The 23,173-nt window shown below is 30.7% G+C and overlaps 1 protein-coding gene across 1 annotated transcript; it reads right to left on the bottom strand.

Moving 5' to 3' along the window:
- Positions 1-499: 499 nt before the first annotated feature.
- On the bottom strand, positions 500-4,119 carry LOC111390092. Its single transcript, XM_023015079.1, has 6 exons — positions 4,079-4,119; positions 2,654-3,842; positions 1,759-2,387; positions 1,392-1,676; positions 1,206-1,311; positions 500-1,120 (listed from the first exon to the last, which is right to left on the bottom strand). The coding sequence occupies exons 1-6, from the start codon at positions 4,117-4,119 to the stop codon at positions 500-502; spliced, it is 2,871 nt and encodes a 956-aa protein (XP_022870847.1).
- Between the last annotated feature and the right edge of the window lie 19,054 nt (positions 4,120-23,173).

Raw genomic sequence — 23,173 nt, 5'->3', positions numbered from 1 at the left:
TGAGTTGGACCCCTTTTCTTTTTCAGAACTTCTACAGTTGCATTTGACGGTGGTGTGTCTTGCTCATCATCAACTGGAGTAGCTAAAGAATTCTCTGCTTCGCTCGACATCCGTACCTTCTTCTTATTGTTCTCTCGAATTGCCATAGCAATTTCAGCTCTCCGTTGTTTACACTTATTGGAAGCTCGCCTGGTAGACTGTAACAATGCAACACAAAAATTAAAATGTCATTATGATCAAAGCTTAAGAAATAACATACACAAATTGAAGAAAACATAATTACCTCAGAATTGTCCATTTCGTAATATATTTAATGCACTGTAAGTTGATTAGAAAGCTGCCCAAAATGTAGAATACAAATCTGGAACATCACAAGAAATAAAGGTTAGAGATTTTAACAAATTCAAAATGAGTTTTTTCAGCACGATATGAATACTATATATATCACATGTTAACATGTTAAAAAATGAATAGGATATAAGCTAGTTACCAAACTATTCTACGGATCACATAAAAAGCCTTCAACGCCTATCCTTGCATAATTCTCATCATCATCAAGATTATCAATATTTCGTTGTGATATATCTAGTGGAATAGTTATCTCATACGCAGTATCTTCTTCCATGTGTGAACCATGAAAGTCTCTTGATGGTGCTTGTAAAGCGACATACCAACTGGATGTTTCATTCTCTCTTGAGTAAAAGACTTGTTTTGCTTGTGTCGCCAAGATGAAAGGATCATTTTCAAATTGTTTGAGTCCCTCATGAAGGTTAACCAGAGTGAATCCATCTTCCCTTCTTATTCCGTTCACGATATTTGCCCAATCACACTTGAATATTGGAACATGAAATGCGTTGTAATCAAGAATTATAACATCATGTAAAACTCCATAATAAATAATTTGCCCAACTGCATGCGCATTATCTTTTGCACTGGATCTGCAAATAGTTGTTGCCTCAACTAAAATGCCACTATTTTGACGTGATTTCTCCGCATCTTTAGTGTAAAATCGAAGACCGTTTATGACAAATCCAGAGTATGACATGGATTGACATCTAGGACCACGTGCAAGCCACATCAAATTGCTCGAAACATTGTCCACCAGCAGTTGACATTTAATCTTTGTTTATTTTGAAAATGTTAGAAATAAAATAACTAATAAAACTAAGAGGCGTATATATATATATATTTTTTGGTATCCCAACCTTATCATCCAACCAGGTAGCAAAAGAATCAATGTGTTTCTTATGCAACAAAGTCTCATTTCTTTCTAGTCGCTTGTCAAAACTCTTGAGTTCAGCCATATGCATCCTTGGTAAATACAATATATCAAAAAATGAATACGGTAAAACAACTACAAATTTATTGAAGTAGTTATTTAATAAACATACTTTATATATGGTTGAACTTCTGTATTATTTGACAACACATAACGATGAGCAACTTTCAACATGTCATCAGACAGTACAAGCGGCTTCCCTTTAGATATTGTACGCCCTACAACCAAGAAATCACTACCATATTCTTCATTGCGTACAATTTTAGCGCCAATTTCAAATGCTTGCGTTATGTATTTGCTACAAAACATTGCATTTTCCTCGACAACATAATGTTCAGCTATGCACCCTTCAGGCCGTGCACGATTCATAACATACCCTTTCAACACTTTCATATACCTATACAAATACAAATATTTGAAACATATACGACCAATTTCATAATGAATTTCACTTTTTGAATATCTTGATTGAGTATTACCTCTCGAATGGGTACATCCAACGATATTGTACTGGTCCACATAAACTAACTTCTCTCCCAATATGGATTGTCAAGTGAACCATTATATCAAAAAAGGAAGGTGGAAAATACATTTCCAACATGCATACAATTTCTATCACGTCCTCCTCTAATTGTTCGACATTATTTCTATCCACAACTCTCTGGCATATTGCATTAAAAAATGAACACAACTTCGAAATGGAGTTCCTTGCTCCTTTAGGTAGAAGCCCTCTCAACGCAATTGGTAGTAATTGTTGCATTAAAATGTGACAATCATGAGACTTCAGTCCAACTATCTTCAATTCTTCCATCGAAATGCAATTTCCAATATTAGATCCATAACCATCGGGTAATCTCAAGTTAGCAAGCCTTTTGCAAAACATTTCTCGTTCAGGTTTTGATAAAGTGTGAGGAGCAACCGGTAGGTAGAATTTATCTCCTCTACTCTCAGGATGCAAATCATGCCTAATATTCATAGCTTCTAAGTCCTTACGAGAGTTAATGCCATCTTTAGATTTTCCTTTGACATCCAAAAGTGTATCGAGGATGCTATCACAAATATTCTTTTCAACGTGCATCACATCCAAATTGTGACGTACAAGTAGAGTCTGCAAATAAAACAAAAGCTTAGTTACACGCTAGTAGAAGTATTAACTAAAAAGAGGGAAACGTTACAGCAATTACCTTCCAATATGGTAGATTGAAAAATATTGATCTTTTCTTCCACGTAATGTGAGATTGAGTTGTATTCTTCTTCCTCTTTGGCTTACCACATTTTCCCCAATCATTTGTAATTTTAGCAACTTCAGTAAAATCTTCTTCACCATTTTTCATCTTCGGCCCAATACCATTTTCAATATGTCCATTAAACCACCTTTTTTTTTTTGCGAAATGGATGGCCAAAGCAGAGAAATCTTCTATGTCCCATGTATGCAAACTTCCTACCATGCTTCAACCATAGTGAATATGTATCTTCACGACAAATAGGGCATGCAATTTTTCCCTTGACGGGCCATCCAGATATATTTCCATAGGCAGGAAAGTCATGTATTGTCCACATCAAAATAGCTTTTAAATTGAATGTGCACTTCGTAACTGCATCATACATCTCAACCCCATCATTCCATAACAATATCAAGTCATCTACAAGTGGTGCCAGAAAAACATCTATGTCATTACCAGGCTGCTTAGGTCCCGGGATCAATAAACTCAACATTAGACTTTCCTTTAACATGCATAATGAGGGAGGCAAGTTATATATAGTTAGAATTACTGGCCAACAACTGTAGTTAGAGCTTAGATCTTTGAAAGGATTAAATCTATCAGTGGCAAGACCTAATCTAATATTTCGAGGATCTGATGCAAAATGTGGCCACCTTCTATTAATTGTTTCCCAACTCAATGAATCAACCGGATGCCTAATTTTGTCGTCTGAACTTTTATTACTTGCGTGCCATCTTAGTTGTGTTTCCATCTCATCTATTCCAAACATTATCTTAAGTCTTGGTATTATTGGAAAATAACGTAAGACTTTTGCAGGAACTTTTTTTTCAATTTTCTTAGTCCGTTTGTTAACTTTCCATCTTGAGGAACCACATTTTGGACAGACCTCGGCATGTTCAAGCTCCTTTCTATATAGACAACAATCATTATAGCATGCATGTATCTTCTCATAGCCAAGATCGAATGTATTAACAAGTTTTTTCATCTCATAAAATGAGCTCGGAAGTGTATTATTTTCTGGCAACATGTCTCGAACAAGACTTATGAGTTCATCGAAACCACTGTCTGATAAACCATGTGAAGCTTTATGCTTAAACATAGCAACAGAATCTGACATCTTCGTAAACGCCTTACAGCCAGGATATAAAGGAGTTTCAGCATCATGAACTAAACTTTCCAGCTCTTTCTTTCTTCCATCAGGAGGGTTTTCAGGATCTTCATCGCGTTGTGCATAGAAGTCCTCGAACATCCTACGTGACTCGAGCATTTGCACATCGACTATTTGATGTATTTGGTTGTTCTCCATGAAATATCCAGACGCTATATGTAGGATCCATACCCTGAATAACCAAATGTTCGTAGACTATATTATAATGGTGATGCATTAGATTCCTACACTTAACACAAGGGCATACTATCATCTCTGAATTACTATTTTCACAAGCTCGTTCAACAAAATTATGTGCTCCAGCTCTGTATTGTTCTGAAAATCTGCAAGTTAAATTTTTGGCGAATTATACATTAATATATTATTTGTTTCATATTTAGATTTGCAAAATTAGTTTTAGATTATCACCTTGATAAGTACAGCCACTCTTTGTCCATTATATCCTCCATATTCCTACTAAGATGAAGTCCTTAGCTGTATGATATACATTAGTAATAAAGTTTCAACTAATTAGACGGGAGGGGAATAAATCACAAGTTGGAATTTAGTAGGAATACTTCAAAATCTAAGGTCAAATATACTAAAAGAAAATAAATGGAATCCGTTTTAGTCATAGTAGGTAAGAAAGATGCAATAATCAAAAGAATAGATCATGTTGCCCCTTTTTTAAATATTAGAGCATATTGGTCAAAATGGAGAATGCGGCAGGGATTTATGTGATAAAACGATATATTGGGAGTTCAAACATTTTCATCAAAGCAAGAATGCACAGTGAGTTATGTAGCTTAGCCAATTGGCTGAGGCTGAATAGGGGTAGGGGGTGAACGGGTGGAAGGATTTTGTCCATAGCTTCCATCCAATCATCTATGTTTTACAAGAGGACATTTATCATGTAGATTTATGCAACAGTAATATGGTCCCTTTAAGTTTAATACTACCTTAGACAATTTGTGTATCCAAGAATTGGAAGGTCTGAAGACAGTTTTTTTCCACTTCTTCGAAAATTGTGCAGTTTTTCTCTTCTCTCTTTATTTTTACATATGCAATAAAATGTTGTACTTTTATAAGTATCCTCTTGTGAGTAATAGACTGGCGTGTTTCAGTGCTGTCATCTGGAGGGCATTGCAGTGAGTTAAATGATGAGAGAGCAGAAATTTTGGCAGACCGAACTGTGTTGTCCAATGAAACCAGTGAACAATGTGAGTTGTATAGTGGAAAAGATGATATTTGTGCTCACGAGGTTCTTCAAGATGGTGAACCTGATTCTGACTCAAGTGAAGTCCATAATAGAATGATGTGGAAGGTTAGTCATTGGTTAACTCGTAGTTTATAGCACTGTTAAAAAAGGAGGGTCAACAGAAATTATCATTAGTAAGGATGGTTGCTAAGACTAGATTCTTGGACCTTTCTAAAGAGATAGATCATAGACCTAAATGGGAAGTGACAACAAAAAGGGAGTAGTGTAGTCAACCTTAAATTATTGAATATAAGGCTTAGTTTGTCATCATTGTATTACAATTAAAGAAACGATATTTCAAACAGCTAATTGTCTAGATTCCATTTATGGTTTTATATATTCTAAATCAGTTCTTGAATTTCTAGGTTCTTTTTCCTTCTCTTCTCCAAACATAATGCATATTAGTGATTCCCTATGTTATATATCTATCCTCTTCTAACTTCATTCCTATTCATAGAAAAAAGCAACCTCGGGAAATCATTTTTCCCTATCTCCATTTAAGGAAAGGATTCTTGTAGACCTTTCTTGAGTCCAGCATTCACTTTCAATGCTTGCAGTGTAAGAAATATTTCTGTTTGCTTGAGTTCTACAACGTGCAGTATTGAACCTGAAAGCAAGACCTAGATTGAATAATCCTTACCTAATTATTTTCTGTTCTTGCTTGTCATTCATGTTTAAACAGTTTCACATGTAAAAGCTCCATCAAATATTCAACAGCAAGCTCCAATACAAATGGATATAAAAGAAGAACTAAAGTTTACTGCTAAACTATATCAGTTTACAAAATCAAATACTAATAATGGAGGATCCTTATGAAAAATTAAATACTAATAAACGAATGCCTTTATCTTTGTCATCCATAGAATCAAAACTAACATGGCTAAATCCATTTGATTGAAACTACTAGCATTCAAATTAAAACACCTATCACAAGAAACCATCCCGTCGAACAGTTCAGTCGAAAACAGCATGTGAAATTGACTCATAATCAAATTATAGGAAACCCTTGTATTAGTTACCCACATTAAGAAGAATCAACATCCAATATCCAAACTTATATACTGGGGAAACAAAATGAACTGACCTTAGTGAAATCGGGCAACCGGACGCAGGAGAACCATACAATCGGTGTCGATGTCGTCTCAAAATCTTCTGCTGGCGTCGAAAGTCGAAAGTGACTGGCAGAATCGGGATGAAATTGATGAATAAATTAGGGATGAAATGCGCGGAATGACGGAGGAATTTGAGGATAAAATTAGGGATTGTGTGAGAGATTATACGATTAGGGATTTTAGAGGATGAAGGTAAATTATTTGGGCCTCTCTATTGGACTTGGGACTTTTCTATTGGGCTTACATGGGAATCCTTTCGCAACGTTTTAAAAACGTTGCGAAAGGTGATATTTCGCAAAGTTTCGCAACGTTTTTTAAAAACGTTGTGAAAGGTGATATTTTCGCAACGTTTTAAAAACGTTGCGAAAGGTGATATTTCGCAACGTTTCGCAACGTTTTTTAAAAACGTTGCGAAAGGTGATATTTTCGCAACGTTTTAAAAACGTTGCAAAACAAAAAATTTTTTGGCAACACTTTAAAAACGTTGCGAAATAGATAGTTTTTCGCAACTTTGAATAAACGTTGCAAAAACCAACATTAGCAACACTTGTTTAAAAAATGTTGCCAAATTGTAATTATATCAACTAATGGCAACATTCACATATTTGAACCTTGCAATAAACACCTTTGGCAACACTTAATTAACAAATGTTGCGTTTTATGTGTTGCAAAAGCCTAATTTTGTTGTAGTGATTAAAATTAAAGATTCGGGTTATTTCAACGTTACATCCTACGAAGGAAGAATTGGAGACATCTTGGTATATAAATCTTTCACTACCAGATGATAATGAACATCGTGTATTAGGTGGCATCGTCGTTGGAGAATTAGACAATGTGGCACAACAAATCCTAGAAGATACTTTTGAGCAAGAAAGGGATAATATATATGTGCCAGAGACGACCATTCCTAGTTCATCAAGAACTTCACTAGTAGCGCGGCCTAATGTTGGATCTAGCACCTCTAATATGTAACTGAAGACCGGATGATAGAACTACTTGGTGTCCAGAAACAAGACATAATAAAAGAGGTGTTTAATATATGTGGCAACTTGAGAACAGAAGTTTATGACAATCAAAGACAGTTGTTCAAACAACACCAAAAATGGCGGGAGGATTATATGCAATCTACCATGCATTCCTACATGGATAACTCATTATCAAGTTTTTTTAACACACATTTGGAGAAAGAGGAACAATTATTCCAACAACAAAAAAAATGGCAAGAAGACCATTACCAAACCATGCACTCTTATGTAGATACCAGTTTAGATTCCATACGATATTGTGTCGATGAACAAAATAAGAATACGCTGCAGAAATTATCTAAATGGAAATCAGACATGGAAGCCTTTATTAGTTGTACACAAGAAGACATTCTTATTGGTACATGTCCAATTCCCGATGATCGACCGAAGGATGCATCAACGTCTCAACAAGTCGAAAGTTCTGAAACATCACAACGAGAGAAGAAAAAGAAGGGAAAACAAATACAACCTTCGTCATCTAGAAGACGTCCTTTGGAAGACTATTCTGTGCAAAAATACTCAACTCTTAGAAACTGGATAGCGGAGAACGAATCAAGGTTAGAAAGATGATTTTTTATTATTGGTTTAAATACTACAATTTTATTTTGATTTATTCAACTCTAATTTTAATTATGCTATGCAGTGCATATTTGGAAGATGCCATTGGAAACGTCTATTGAAGAGATTGGTTGAAAACTTTATTGGATAAAACAAAAGATATAAATATTGCGGTCAGTAGTGTTTATTCGTAAAAATTAATTTTATTTCATACTTAACTTATTTGATTTTTATCAATTTATTCCACTAGGCAATTGAATTGGAGCTGAAGTTGTTGAGACGATTAATTATTAATGGTTGTACCCGTGTGTCTAAAGAATATGCAATCATGGACTTTCAATTTGAAAATGAGTGTGCTAATATGATGATTTGGCAAAGGGATTTTCAGGCGGGAAATAGTAAAGGTGAACTAGATGGAACTCTTCTGAACAAATATTTGAACGGCAAAATGCCTGTAGAGAGTCGTCCAAGGGTAGGACGTAAGTACTTATTAATTCAATGTTCATTTCTCGGAAATACTTGGTACCTTTTTTTGGTCAATATTCCGGAGTGGAAATTTCAGATATACGATTGCAGCCACAACGAGCATACACCGAATCAAGTAAAGGCACATGTGAACGCGACAGTTGACGCGATTAATTCTTTACTGATCAACAAAGGTTTTGCAGGGAGACGAGATATAAGCAAACACAGAAATAAAGAAATGAAGCTAGAGATTATACTATATCTACCCTGTGCAAACAAAGGGTAAGCATCGAAAATAATTCTTGTTTAATATAATAGATATTTATTCGTAAGTACTAATTGCCAAAAAAAAAAATTCTTAAAGACCGAACTGTGGAGTTTTCGTGCTTAAATATATATAATACTTTGTTCTAGGATTTTCGATAGAATCAGTTTCACCAGACATGATGGTTATATATAGACGAAAAATTGCCCTTGATATTTTAAATAGCGAATATTTCCTTCATCTACATCTGTCTTTGTAATTGTAATGGAGTAATGTAATTTGCCTGATTGTAATGGGAAAATTGAATGTAGTCATTTAATCACTGTAAAGAATGTATTTTATTTAAGTGTTACGTAATTTTTTTAGCCACTATTGGATATTTTCAAAATCCCTAATATTCATGTTGAAATTATGAAAGGAAATGAAAATAAACTATTAAAATAACATAAAAATCAAAATGACCTGACATTAAATTATTTTTTGACCTATATGTTGCTTTGAGAATTTTAATTTTTTTTAATCTTTGGGAAATAAAGGAAACAAAAATTGGTCTATAGACTATTTTTGTACATTTTATAAATTAAATTAATCTTATTATTAGTCGTGATTTTTTTAGTTACACGTAACTTTTAATATTTTAGATAGAAATAGAGAATTAATTACTTTGTAAAAAGTGAAATGATTTAAATACATATTTTTTTCTACTGAAATAAATGTTTGATAGTTGATAGCGTGAAAAAGTAGAAAAGAAAGATTGTGTGTCAGATTCAAACTAATGGATAAGGAAAATGCAGGTCGGAGATGATAGTACACTAAATTCAAAGTAATGGGTAGTGGAGATGACAATGCACTGAAATGGCATATGATTAATTGGCTGTTGGCAAGCTCAATTCGAAAACAATTGAACGTGTACTTTTTCTCCATTTTTCACACTATCAACTTTGAATTAGATTATATAAAATTAGTAATAATATTTTTGTAAAAAACTTTTTTATAGGAAAGCAGTTCTTTATTTTTAAAATATTAAAAGTTTTTTATAACTAAAAAAATAATTTCGTTTTTCAAACAAGATTATGAAAAACAAAAAATACTAATAACGAAATTGAATTTGTTTATAAAACGTAAAAGTACTTATAATTATAAAATTCACATAAAGTTATTTTGAAGAAAAAATGATTTTTTTTTTTGTAAAGGCTATGTATAGGTTAAATATTCGAATATATTTCATTTATTTAATTAAATATAAATATTTACGTATTCTTCTTTTTTTTGAAATGAAAATTTTAAAATAGTATAAATTTCGATAATTGTTTTTGGCTTATACTTGTAAAAAACTACTTATAAGTAAAAAAAAAAATCGAACGTTATATTTTTGAAGTATAAATATTTAAATATATTTTATTTTTTAAATTAAATAGTGATAAGAAAATTACACTATCTCAAATGTAAAGAGTGACTTACAAGAAAGAAATTATTTCAGTTTATTTAAAAGTAAAAAAAAAAACTTATAATTGTAAAAGATACTTACAGTAAAAAAATTGAATATAAATATTTGTAAGTAAATATTCAGATATATTTCATTTTTGCAAATAGAATATTTTGAATAAAGTATTAATAACAAAAAAATGAATAAAAAAAAAGATACATCACTTCAATGACTTTAGATAATATAAAAAAAAAATTGAATAAAAAAGAAGAATTAAACACGGAATTTTCACAACTATTTATTTTCATACAATAACTTTAGATAACATAGAATTTGTTATTTGTTTTCACATACACAGTTTCGTATACAAAATAAAATTCAGGTAATTTTTGTTTCTATTTTTATTTTTACGCTTTGTGTCTCTTGAAATTAATATATTCTTTATTTAGATAATTTTTTCTTTTCTATTCTCTCTCTCTTTCAGCCTTCACGTCCACTCATTAAATTAAAAAATGGTGCTTTGACTTTTATACCCTTTTCATTTGATTTAAATGCAATCGACGTGTATATTTAACGGAAGGAACAAACGAAATGGATAGAAAGGACCAACTTCGCAAAAAAAGGTTGAAATAAGATTGTAAATGCTAAATTTAAAATGATAGGGACAATTTCACAATGAATGCAAACGATAGGGATGTTTTGTGCCAATTACCCTAAATTTTCGCTATTTAATTTTATCTCTAGACTTCTTTCGATATAAATCTTTAAATATATATTGTTATTGAAACTATATTTTAATAAACAGATTAATATATCTAGAGTGTCAAAAATAATTTGGAAGTAAATAAAGTAAAAACGAAAATGTATAATCGTAAAAAGAACTTATATTATGTAAAAAAAGAAAAAATCTCAATAAAATTTTTTTCTTGTATTTTTTTTAAACTACGAGAATAGTTATTTTCAATAATATAATTCATCTACTTTTGTAACCCATAAACCTATTTTAATAAGAATTTGTCTATTTTTAGTACCTCTTGTCAAATCGTGTGTTTGGCCCCTATGAAAGTATTTTATTATTTCATCTATTTTTCAACCCTCTTCATTGACCAAGATCACCTCATCTTTGTTTGATTTCTGAACATATATTTTGACATTATAACACGTTTTCGTGAAATTCAATGAGATCTACAGCCTTTGCGTGATGTAATTCAGACATTATTGCCATTTCAGTGGAGGGTGCAATCATTAATGCAGCATAGAATTACGATCTTACCCCCTTCTTTGTCCCATGTGATGAAAAAAATAAGAGATTTCTTAGTTCTTTTCGGTCAAAAGTTGGCTTTGGAAAAAGGAAATGGACCCAAAAAAAAAAGATTGAATAATGTAAATGCATATGAAAAAATAGTGTACTGGGTTATTCTATGTAGCAATAGGAGTGCAGGTATAATGGGGCTCTGTCCTCTTTTAAAATGAGGCAAATAATGGCAAATAATATTTTCACAGGGGGCTAAATGAATAAGAACGAAAAGTACATTTTTTCTAGCCTATATAATTATGTGTTTTCAATATTTACTTACAAGAATTTTTAGCCTTCCAAATTTGCATATCTTACTCCAAACTTGTTTATCTATTTATCCTCTTATATTTTACATCTTATATTTTAATTCTATAGTTTTAAGCTATAACTTATTCGAAAATTGACTGATTTGTACGAAAAAAAATCTATTGATGCACACAATCTCTTATTCCTTTTATTATAATATTATAAAAAACTTATTCAATCATTCATATGAAAAAAATATGTACATATTATCGCTGTAAAAATTGTACCTTCAAAATAGATGTTCCACGTCGTTTTTACATAACTATCAGTAATTCCCTCAATCACGGCATCAATCTGGTTAGTCATACAATATTATTATTTTTTAGCTGGAATGAATTTTTCTCATATCTTATTTATAGTTTTCGTCCGTATATATTTGTTTATAGATGATTCCTAGAGCATTTGCGAAAGACTAGAGACATGAATTTGGCGATAAAGTACGTGTAATTGCGTACGATAGTATAATTGCGACAATAAAATTAGAAACAGTTAATGGGAAATTTTATTTAACTGATGGATGGGAGCAATTTTTCGATCATCACAATTTACACAATGGTTATTGCCTAATATTTGAATATACCGGAAATTCCACATTTAACGTGATCATAATGGATGATTGTGGGTTAGAAGTGAAATATGAGTCAAATGTCTCCAAAGAAGGTGAAGAAAACAACAATTCGAATATGGATAATCTTGTATTCGAAGTGAAGTTAACACCCCGTAAATATGGTCATCGAAAAATTGTAATTTTCCTTTTGAATAAATATTTTCATTCTATAGTTGTACTAAGTCTATAATTATGACCTCAAGACTAATAATTCATTTATGGCATTGCAATATATACTGGGAAGATTTGATAGCCAGCATTTGTCAAAATTCGTGCGTAGTGTTCAAATTCACGACTCTTCACATCAAAATTGGGATATCACCACAAATTTAAGGTCAAATGGTGTGCTACGATGTCTCACTATAGGATGGCCACATTTTCTCTCCATGAAGGAATTAGAAATGGGTGATACATGCGTATTCAAACTACTGAACAATGAACTTCCGGAATTTTTGTGTACACAAAAAATCACAGTGATGGAAGTTTGACAAGACTATGAGATTTTTTCATTTTAACTTGTTTTTCGTTTTGGCTATTTTTGTATGCAATCATAATGTTTTAATACAAATTTTATGTCCATCTAATTTATTACTATCTAATCTTATTGAATTTACTTTATTTACGTACTTATATATTTTAGCAACATTTAAATAACTTTTAATTATAATAATGAAGAGAGTCCTAGTTATATTAATAATTAGGAAACTAATTTAAAGGGTATTAAAATTATAAAAGCTAATTTGAAAGGAATTAAAATCATAAAACACTATAAACCTAGTAAATACATCCAAAACTATTATGAAATATGGAAAGAAATATTAAAAAAACTTAATTGGATAAAGGGACAAATTCCAAGGGATCCCAACAAATTGTCAGCCAAATAAACTCCTATTCACTACCAAATTGTTGTAATCTTCATTAAACATAAACAACAATGATCGAAAAACTTAAATTTCTCATATAGATAACGGTAAAGAAAGAAAGACGTAGCCAAGTTGTATACACAGAACAAAAAAATTATGTTACATTACTTAAACCTGAAAAAATAGTAAGAAATAAATACATATGAAAGAAAAAAATAAAAATAAAACCTTCATAACTATATCGAACAAATAAAGAAAAATTTACTTAGATTTTCATATATATACAGAAATAATAACATACCTCATATTACGTAGAAAAATATGAGCAAAGCTAAATTTTTATCTGTAGACAGAATAAAAAACAACATATGTTAAATAAATAAAAAAACAAAAAAATAAAAAGACACAAACAAAAACTAAAATTTCCAAGGACATACCCAAATAGAATTGTTACAAATTCCATGATTTTCTTCTCCAAGATCGAGATGACGACTACACTAATTTTTTTCGTATAGAAAGAAAGAAGAATATCAAAAGTTTTAAATATGGAAAGTTCTTTCGTAGATGGAAGCTTGAATTTTTTGGAGACAAATCAATCCAATTGAAGGAAGAAAAGAGACTGGATAACTTGAGAAAGTGATAGATAGTACATTACTTTATATATTTTTTATATCTTCTTTTATTATATTAAATGAAAAAGACAAACCATTTGAACCAATCATTTCGAACCAATTCAATATGAAAACGTACGTGAAAAAAATACTATTCTGAGTTCTTTTTTTGACAAAAAGCTATACAACTTTCACCAATTCACCGGAAAAGAAGTAAAAAAATATAATAAATACAAATAATTAAAATTGAAATCATTTTAATTGAGCAATTTAGAAAAAAAAATTTATACTCGTAAGTAACTTGGTGCAAATTTTTTGTAAGTAACTATTTACATTTTAAAAATATATACTTAAAAATCGAAGTTACAATTACAATTTTTTTAACTCTGATCTGAAATAACTTTGACCATTTATTTTACCTACTACTATAATAGTAAGTAACTCTTTACATTTTAGATTCTAAATCTCTTATATATAATTGCAAAAGCTACTAATATATATATATATATATTTTTCTTGAACAAAATGATGTATTGAGAAAATTGTTGCGAAAAAGATAATAAATAGTAATAAAATAATTGATTTTTTTTAAAAAAACGACTTATACGCATTTTTTAACACATGTTTAATGTCCGTTTAACTATTTTCGATATTTATTTAGATTATTCGAAATGTTTATGATACAGTTCTTGAAATGAGTTTCAAGAGAATGTAAAATATTTATCTATTCGACTATCGTACAATCGTCAATGAATTTTTAAAGTTGGCTTGTTATCGAGAATTTTGAAATATAGTTTGAAAATGCCTATTTTGACGTCCCGTAACATTTGCTACGATTAGCCGTTTCACGCACCGTTAACGACGTGCAATACTATGTAGCGAGTATTTCAATATAATATTAAGAATGTAATATTTCGACTTCGTTTGATATCCTGTAATGAGCCTGAAAATGAACATAAAAACATAAATTAAAAAAAAAAAAAAAAAAAAGTCGCAACATTTAGTAAGCCTCCGTGCACGGATCAATGTTCGAACTAATGCATGTTTTTTTTTTTTGTCGTAAATTATTTTATTAATATTTAATTTTAAACAATTAAATATATTTAAATATTTACTTACAAATGTTAAAGTTAATATTTTTTACTTATAAATAACATTTACCATTACAATTTTTTTATTACTTTTAAATAACTTTAGCTGATTTTTTTACTCATAGTGTAATCTTTTTATTAATATTTAATTTAATAAACTAAATATATCTAAATATTTATACTTAACAAATTTTAAGTTAACATATATATATATATATATATATATATTAGTAGCTTTTGCAATTATAAAAAGATTAAACTATAAGTAAAAAAGATTAAATATTAATAAAAAGATTAAACTATAAGTAAAAAAAATCAGCTAAAGTCATTTAAAAGTAATAAAAAAAATTGTAATGGTAAATGTTATTTATATGTAAAAAATATTAACTTTAACATTTGTAAGTAAATATTTAAATATATTTAATTGTTTAAAATTAAATATTAATAAAAGAATTTACAACAAATAAAAGTAAAAAAAAAAAAAGTGCATTAGTCCGAACATTGGTCCGTGCACGGAGGCAAAGAAGCTCCGTGAACGGACCTTCCAATCCTCCGTGCACGGAGGTTTACTACGTGTTGCGTCTTTTTTTTTTGGGTAAAAACTTATGTTTTTGTGTTCATTTTCATACTCATTACGGGATATCAAATGAAGTCGAAATATTACATTCTTAATATCATATTGAAGTACTCGCGACATAGTATTGCACATCGTTAATGATACATGAAACGGCTAATCGTAGTAAATGTTACGGGACGTCAAAATAGGCATTTTCAAACTATATATCAAAATTTTCAATAACAAGCTAACTCTAAAAATTCATTCGACCATTATACGATAGTCGAATCGATAAATGTTTTACATTCTCTTGAAACTCATTTCGATAAATATATCATAGACACATCGAATGATATAAATTAATATCGAAAATAGTTAAACAGACATTAAACATATGTGTTAAAAAATGCGTATAAATCATTTTTCTTCAAAAAATCAATTATTTTATTACTATTTATTATTTTTTCGCAACAATTTTCTCAATACACCATTTTGCACAAGAAAAATTATGTGGTATGACATAATTTTTTTCTCCATACACGAAGTGAATATGGTTTTTTATTTTATTTTATTTTATTTTTACAATAATTTTGTTTATTAATATGATTTTCAAAATTTAAATATATAAGATATGGTTGATAGTTAATAACGTGAGAATTAGGAGAAAGAGCATGGTGTGTCAGATTCAAAGTAAGTAAGAAATATTACAGTGGCAATAACATTTTTTTTTAATAACATTTTTCCTGTTACCAAACCAGTTTCCAAACCAGTCAAGTGTGAAAACGAGTGTGACAAAAATGAACAGTAAACTCTCATTTTCTCTTTTATGGTAGTGTAGATATGTATACCTACTTGATTTTTATTTTTCCCCAGATGACCCCCTTGGAATTGTTTTTCCTTGAAATAGCAATTCACAGTTGCTGCAGTGCAGGAGAAGTACATGAAGGACGATGAGGATTTTAAATAAAACGAGTTTGAAAATATAAGGTGGGTATTTCACTCCCTCTTTCTCTCCCATCTACCTACAAATAAAAATGGACAAGTATAACATTCGTAAGTTGAAAATAAAATTAATCAAACATATTTAATTGATAATTTTTATGCAAATAATTTCTAGACAATTCAATTACCTTAAATTTATTTTTTTCTCATGTAAATTTCATACTTACAATCAAACACACTCTTAGATTTAATATTGATTTAATTCGAAAGATTTCATACAACTTTGTTTAAGTATTAATTGTTTATTGTGTGTTTAGTTGACACTCAATTATTTATACAACAAATTTTTTTCCCCTTATGAATGAGGTACAGTATTGATATTGAGAAAAAATATATTTATTCATGCAATAAGTTATATTTCGATAAGGGATTGAGAGATACACTTATAGTCTATGCAATTGATTGAATTTTTGCTAATTAATACATTTATATGTATATAAATTTACGCAGTGATATAATAAATTTGAACATGTGAATATGATTAGTTTTGGTTGAGAAAGACTATTAGTTTTAATTGGTTAATTCGATCATTAATACCTATGAAAAATGCGTTGAATGATGTTGAATTGAATCAATGTTAATTGAGCTAGGTGCATTCATAAATCTTCACAAAAGTGAGCATAAATTAAATTAAAATAATTTAGTTTAGTTATAGTTATAGTATAAATTCTTGAATTGTTAATAGGTCACCACATTAATTGAGATTGAACCTAAATTTAGGATAAAAATTGAAAATAAAAAATTATTTTCATTGGGACTATATTTGAACTTAAACAATTACTTTATCATTTATTACAATTGTATACTTGTGAAGTCAGACGAACATCCAACATTACAAAGTGCTCTATACGAAGAAAGTTGTACGACGATTAGATAGAAGGGATTTTGTTTGAAAACATTTCAAACTGCTTACTTAGGCCACCTTTCACGCCACTCACACTGCTTACGAGCCAGCTCGTGCAAGTCGATGAACGGCTCTTTTACGTGAACCACTGGGGCGGAGTCAAGCCGACGGGTGGCTTGCCTCCACTTTCTACACATACGTAAAACTTTGTTTTATTATATTTTTTCATAGCAAAATGTGATTTAAATGATTTGAGATGGGATCAAATTATAGTTCTCCCTTGGTGGGCTCGTAAGTGGGGCCTTGATTAATTTGTTAACGTTTTTGGTTGTTTTCTAATTATTTAAGTTTGTAACTGAGTTACCTAATACCTTTTTTAATGTAATAAATTTAAAAGTAAAACAAGTTATTTAAAATTTTTCTTTTTTAGTATTCTTCTCTCCAGTTGTTAGGGGTGGCTTCTCTACCACGATTAAAAATATGATATGCTTTTTCTATTGAGAAAAAAGAAAATAATAAATAAATTATTAACCGAATCAATTTATTAGTTTGTTAGACAATTAATTCTAGTTAGAGTCAATAAGGTTTGCCTGCATCATAAATGAGTGACTAATTACAAAAAATTATGATCTCACGCGTTAAAGTTCTTCAATTTTAACATGGTAGTGACAACCATGTTAGAGCATGAAAACATGAGTTGCTCAAGTTGACATATACGAGTATGTTCAGCTAAGCTTAATAAAGGTAAACACTCTATTTTTTAAAATAAAGTAAATTAAAAATGTAAGCAACTTATGAAAAAGGTCAGACTAACAAAAAAGAATAAAATAAAAATAAGTTACTTATTAAATGTAACATTTAAACATAGTCAGCATGTTCGAAGACTTTTACTCTTGGTTCTATATTTAGTCTTTTCAATTTTATATTTAATAAAAGTATAAGTAGTTATACTGATGATGGTGGGAAATTTATCTTAGATTTGTTCAAACAATGTCTATCTTATTCATGTAGAATAAATTCTTAATGTAATCCTACTTTGAATTATATTTAAAAACTATGAATTGATCCATGTGATAGAGGTAAAATATATTGGTACACTTGTCTCTAGAAAATTCAATGTCATTTGAAGTAGTATTTGTAATAATATACTAAATCAACCCTTCTCTTACTAGTCAATGTTTATCAGTTTTATCTGCCACTGAAATAATTTGTTCACAAGAATTTCATTTTTCTCTCAACTATTTTATTTTAAAATTAATAAACATTTAAAAACTAACCTCTTGGTCCCCTCGCTCTGAACTATATCATCATGTTTTAAATTAAGAAGATACAAATAATATTATTTTATATGAAAAATTAAAAAATGCTCTGCAGATAATATGATTACTTTAATTATATACTTAGCCCATGTTTGTTGTACATTTTTTCCTCCATTTTCGAAAAAATATAGTCATTTCTGGAGCCCAATTGCCATAAATGCTTTGACTCTCATCTGACATTTTTCTGTAAGAAATGTGCCCAACGGTAGGAATTCTCATTCTCATTTTTGATAAGACGTGCAACGAACAGAAGCTTAATTTTTGTGTGGTCTAATTCGACGTGCCCAATAAATTTTAATATATTAGACTATTAAATGAAGCACTAAACATTTGCTCTAAGATATTCAAGATCTTCCAAGAAAATTGTTTATTCTTTGTGTTTTGTTTGTTTTGAAATCAATTACTTACTTCATTGCATAATCAAAACAAAAAAGGCTAATACATCAAACAAACGTCACGCTTGTTTGTTTTTATTTCAATGTGTGTGTGTGTGTGTGTGTGTGTGACTTTTTTTTTTTTTTTAATTTTTTAAAGCAATGCAATATTTACGGCAAGTGCTTTGGTGCATCTAGGCAATAGTTTTTTATATTTTCTAGTCAAAGCTGTTAGAATTAACAATGTAGAGATACTGGTGAAATTAATGAACATTTTTACAATAGTAGTTTATCAATTATGGAGAAGAGTAAAACAAAATAAGAAGAATTTTCGTAATTATTAAATTTAGTTATTTTTAACTTACAAGTAATATCTAGAAGGGAGCAATGGACCCCACGGAAAGTCTAAATACATTTAAAATAGATTTAGGTTATTAGAGGATCCAATCACTGATCACAAGAAGTAAACTCAGGCACTCCATGTCACTGACTTACCTGACCTAATCGAGACCATTAAATAGAGTTAGTCGAAATAGTGTTATCACCTCATCGAGGTAACATCCATGACACAGGTGAAGCATGCCATGACATGTTACAGCCTATTATCGAAGCGATAGCCTTCAAATCCACAAATCCTTTACCTTTTTCAAGAGATCTTTTGTACAAGATCCTCTTCTAGGAGATCTCTCGTACAAAATCTTAAGCATTTGATTGATGTAATCTCTATGTAACAGATGTCTCACAGTTAACTTGTTAATCTACTTTTCAAATGTCAAACTTTGGCAATAGAGTGTTTGCTTTTTAGAATTATTAAATGTCCTTTGAAGCTAGGACTGTAGAACTGATACATGGAGGATGTCATGTCGACATTAAAATGGGGTTTGCGCGTCTTTCATTCATAACCACTTCATCTCTTCTACTATGAAAGCCATACTAATCTCTTTTGAAGGTAATGCTACTTTACGATCTCAACTTGTAACTTGACTCTCATTTTGTTTCCTCTTTAAAACCTGGTGCATGTACGCATACTTATGGCTCACATCTTCTATTCATACACAATAAAATATATGAGTTGACTGACTTAACTGTTGGAGTGCTTGCGATCACCTTACCCACTGTCGGAGAAGGTAACGTACTTCTACGATTTGTTCAAAGATGCAGGAGTCTTAAGCTTAGACGTGAAAGGAGTTGGAATCTATTTACAACGTCGAAAACCAAAAAACAATGTCAACAATCACGTCTTACGTTGAATAACATGAAAATGCATACTTTCGATTTTCAAATAATGATAACTGTTGACCTCGTAAAACGGACCTTCCACTTGGCCAACAGAGAGCAACTCCACTTGTATGCACATGACACAAACGGTCAGAAGTATATGGCCATTCCTAGTGAGAATGGTAGCGACCACATACACTCTGATGATCAAGTTAGTCAATGGTAGACTATCGTATTTTGGTGGCAACAACTGCCGGATCTTTTATCATAAAGAGGGAGGAGAATATATATACTTGATTTATGAAGTTACTTTACCTTGCAAAGGCCAGGCTCTTCGGCCATATACTTCTAACCATTTGTGCCGTGTGCATGTAGGAATACATGTGAAGTTGCTCCCTATTGGTCACGTGGAAGATCCGTTTTACGAGGTCAGCAGTAACTAATAAATTGAATTGATATTCCGTTTCAAACATTATCATGTTTCCTTTCTACTATTGTCATCTATAAGATAACTTAAAGTTTCAACCACTCAAATAACATAAACGTTTCAAGAAATACAAGATGGATGTGAAAATAATCAGCTTATAATCATAGTGAACTGAACAATTTCGACCTATATTATATTTTAGTACATAAATACATATGGATATGTAAGTCTCAAAATTTATTTCATGGTTTTAGTGAAGAGAAATAGAGAACGACTAGTGGAAAGATAGTTGAGAGGGTGGGGCTATGTCTTTAGGGAAGTTATACCAACTCTACTTCAAGAAAGTTGGTAAGAGGAGAGTTCTAGGCGTGAGCATAATATTCATGTAAAACGCACCAAGACCATGTTTGCATATACTTCAAATAATTTATGTATGTTTATAAGTAAATTTTTCATACAAAGAGAAAATTATACGACATGCTTGCCCATTTAGTGCTTAAGAAGCGAACTTGTCTCCAACCTTTAAACATTAGCGAGTTTGTCATTAAACACCGGCGGACCTACTCATGGTCTCGGTGGGTCACGCGGAAACTAAGGTTATGATTGAACTCTATTTTCTTAAAAAAAAAAAAAAAAATTTCCAAACTCATTTTCAACTACATATTCTTTCAATAAAATAAAATGCACGTAAACTCAAAAATTTTCTGTATTTTTTTACCATACATTATTCAAAAAATTATTATTACAAAACTCATTTTCTACCCAGAGCGGAGCTCAACCATAGCCTAAATATAGATTCATATGGTTGGATATTTGTGGGTCACGCAATAATTTAATGAAGATTTGGACAACTTGAGTAGTTGTTATTGATTGCATAATTATAATGAAAGGTTGATGTCCAATTTGTTCCTTTTTGATTATCAATTGACTAATTTGCTGCAAAATCAATAGATTAGAGACTAATTGTCAAATTTTCTAAAATAAATAATGATTTTTTTGGTTAACATTGAAATGAATAAGCTAGGTACAAGTATATGTTTAACGATGTAAAGATACCAAAATGCCCTTGAAATACATCTGCTAGAAGTCAAACGACCGAATCCGATATCTACAACCAACAGAAGCTTCCATGTAATTATGTAATTTTTTGTATTTGTTTGACTAGCAAGTACTCATTGATCGATTCTTCCAATGACCTGAAATAAATTCTATGTACCTCTTCACTTTCTTGTTTCATAAATCCAAATCACTCCAAAACCACCAATCAAAACCTTAATATTTCAGATGTTCATTTGTGGCAGTCGAAGCTTCAATCAAGTAGAAGATGACCTTGAAACCCCTTGTTATACCCCAAAGAGATCTAAAAAGGGCAGACGTTTCTTCAGAAATAAAAGCAAAAACCCTTATGCAGGTCGTGGTTTGGACAAATTTTATGCGCTTTTAGCTGATCTTGATGAGAGGAGACAGAAGATTTACACACAAAATGGCTCAGAAGACATTTCTTTTGTTCAATTTGCGTACTCAAATTCGAATGATATCAAGCCTATTGTGGTTAAGGTGAAGGAGAAAAAGCAAGAAAAAACCAACGTTTCTGATGTCAAAATCCTACAGAATTTGTCAGAAACTCAATCAGACAAGCCAACAATCGAAATCTTAAAGGCTCCAAATGCTGCGAGTACTGATACCGATCAGGTTGCTGAACCTAGGAGAAAACACAAGTGCTTGACATGTAGAAACTTCAAGTGGCGAAAATTAAGGAAACCCTATTACTATATTCCGATGATTATCATATTGATTCTAATTCTGCTTCTTCTTCAAGGACGATCTTTCGCAATATTATGCACCTCGATTGGGTGGTATTTGTTACCTACAACTAAAGGAGAGAGTTCAAGTTCAAGAAAGCCAAAGACGAAGAAAGAATATGTTAAAAAATTGAGTGAAAAAATGATTGTGAATAATGAAGGATTATCATCTCCAAGAAGTGTCATCAATGGACCAACAGATCATAAATCTCCTAGAAAATATGGGCATAGAAGGAGCTGGTGATTCAAGAATCAAGATGTTTTAGTTCATAATTTTCGTTTTTTCTTCTTCTTCCTTTTTCCTCCGTTTTTTATTTTTTTTATTTTTTTTTGGTCCAGAGAATTTGGGTCATTACGTGTGAGAATACCTAAATTATTTGTTGCTTCACATGTTTGAGGAGTGGACTGGAAATTCATGTTTAACATGTTAGAAGTACATTGTATACTTTTATTACAACGTATAAAACCGTGTTGACCAAGGCAGCTGAAACTTGGCACCTTTGAATTGTATCTTTGAGTTATTCTTTCGCAACTAAAGGCTAAACACATGATAGTAGTTGTGGAATGTCACGTTGGATTGGAGTTCAATACACGATTTTAACATGCTTGGCATTGCTTATATCATAATTTAAATTCATCAAACATAATTTTTAGGAAAAATTGCAGCAACGGTCCCTAATCTTTCACTTTATTACAGACTTTATCATAACCTTTATTTGTGCGATTCACAGTCTCAAACCTTTAAAAAATATACACCTGGAGTCCAAATGGACGGCTTGACTATCGACCAGAAAAGTCAAAATTTAATCAATTTTGACCAAATAAGAAAGGGTAAAATGGTACTTTATATTTCTTTTACATTAAATAAGTTAAAATATTAAATTAAAAAACTTTAAAAAATAAAAATATATAAATAAACAAATAAAAATCAGAAACCAAATGCTGGGTACCCCTCTTTCTCACCTATACTTAGAAATCGGCCATCAATAGTGCCATCCACCTCCGATGAAGCACTTGGCCTCCATATTCGGAACATAAAAGGATTGTTGCTCCCGCATCCACAATCATCCTATGATCTTGCTCATCCTCGTCATTACG

The sequence above is a fragment of the Olea europaea genome, unplaced genomic scaffold, assembly GCF_002742605.1.
Source record: "Olea europaea var. sylvestris unplaced genomic scaffold, O_europaea_v1 scaffold65, whole genome shotgun sequence".
Lineage (NCBI taxonomy): Eukaryota > Viridiplantae > Streptophyta > Magnoliopsida > Lamiales > Oleaceae > Olea > Olea europaea.
Note: the sequence above shows the minus strand (reverse complement) of the source record. Positions and strands in the feature narration are given on the sequence as shown.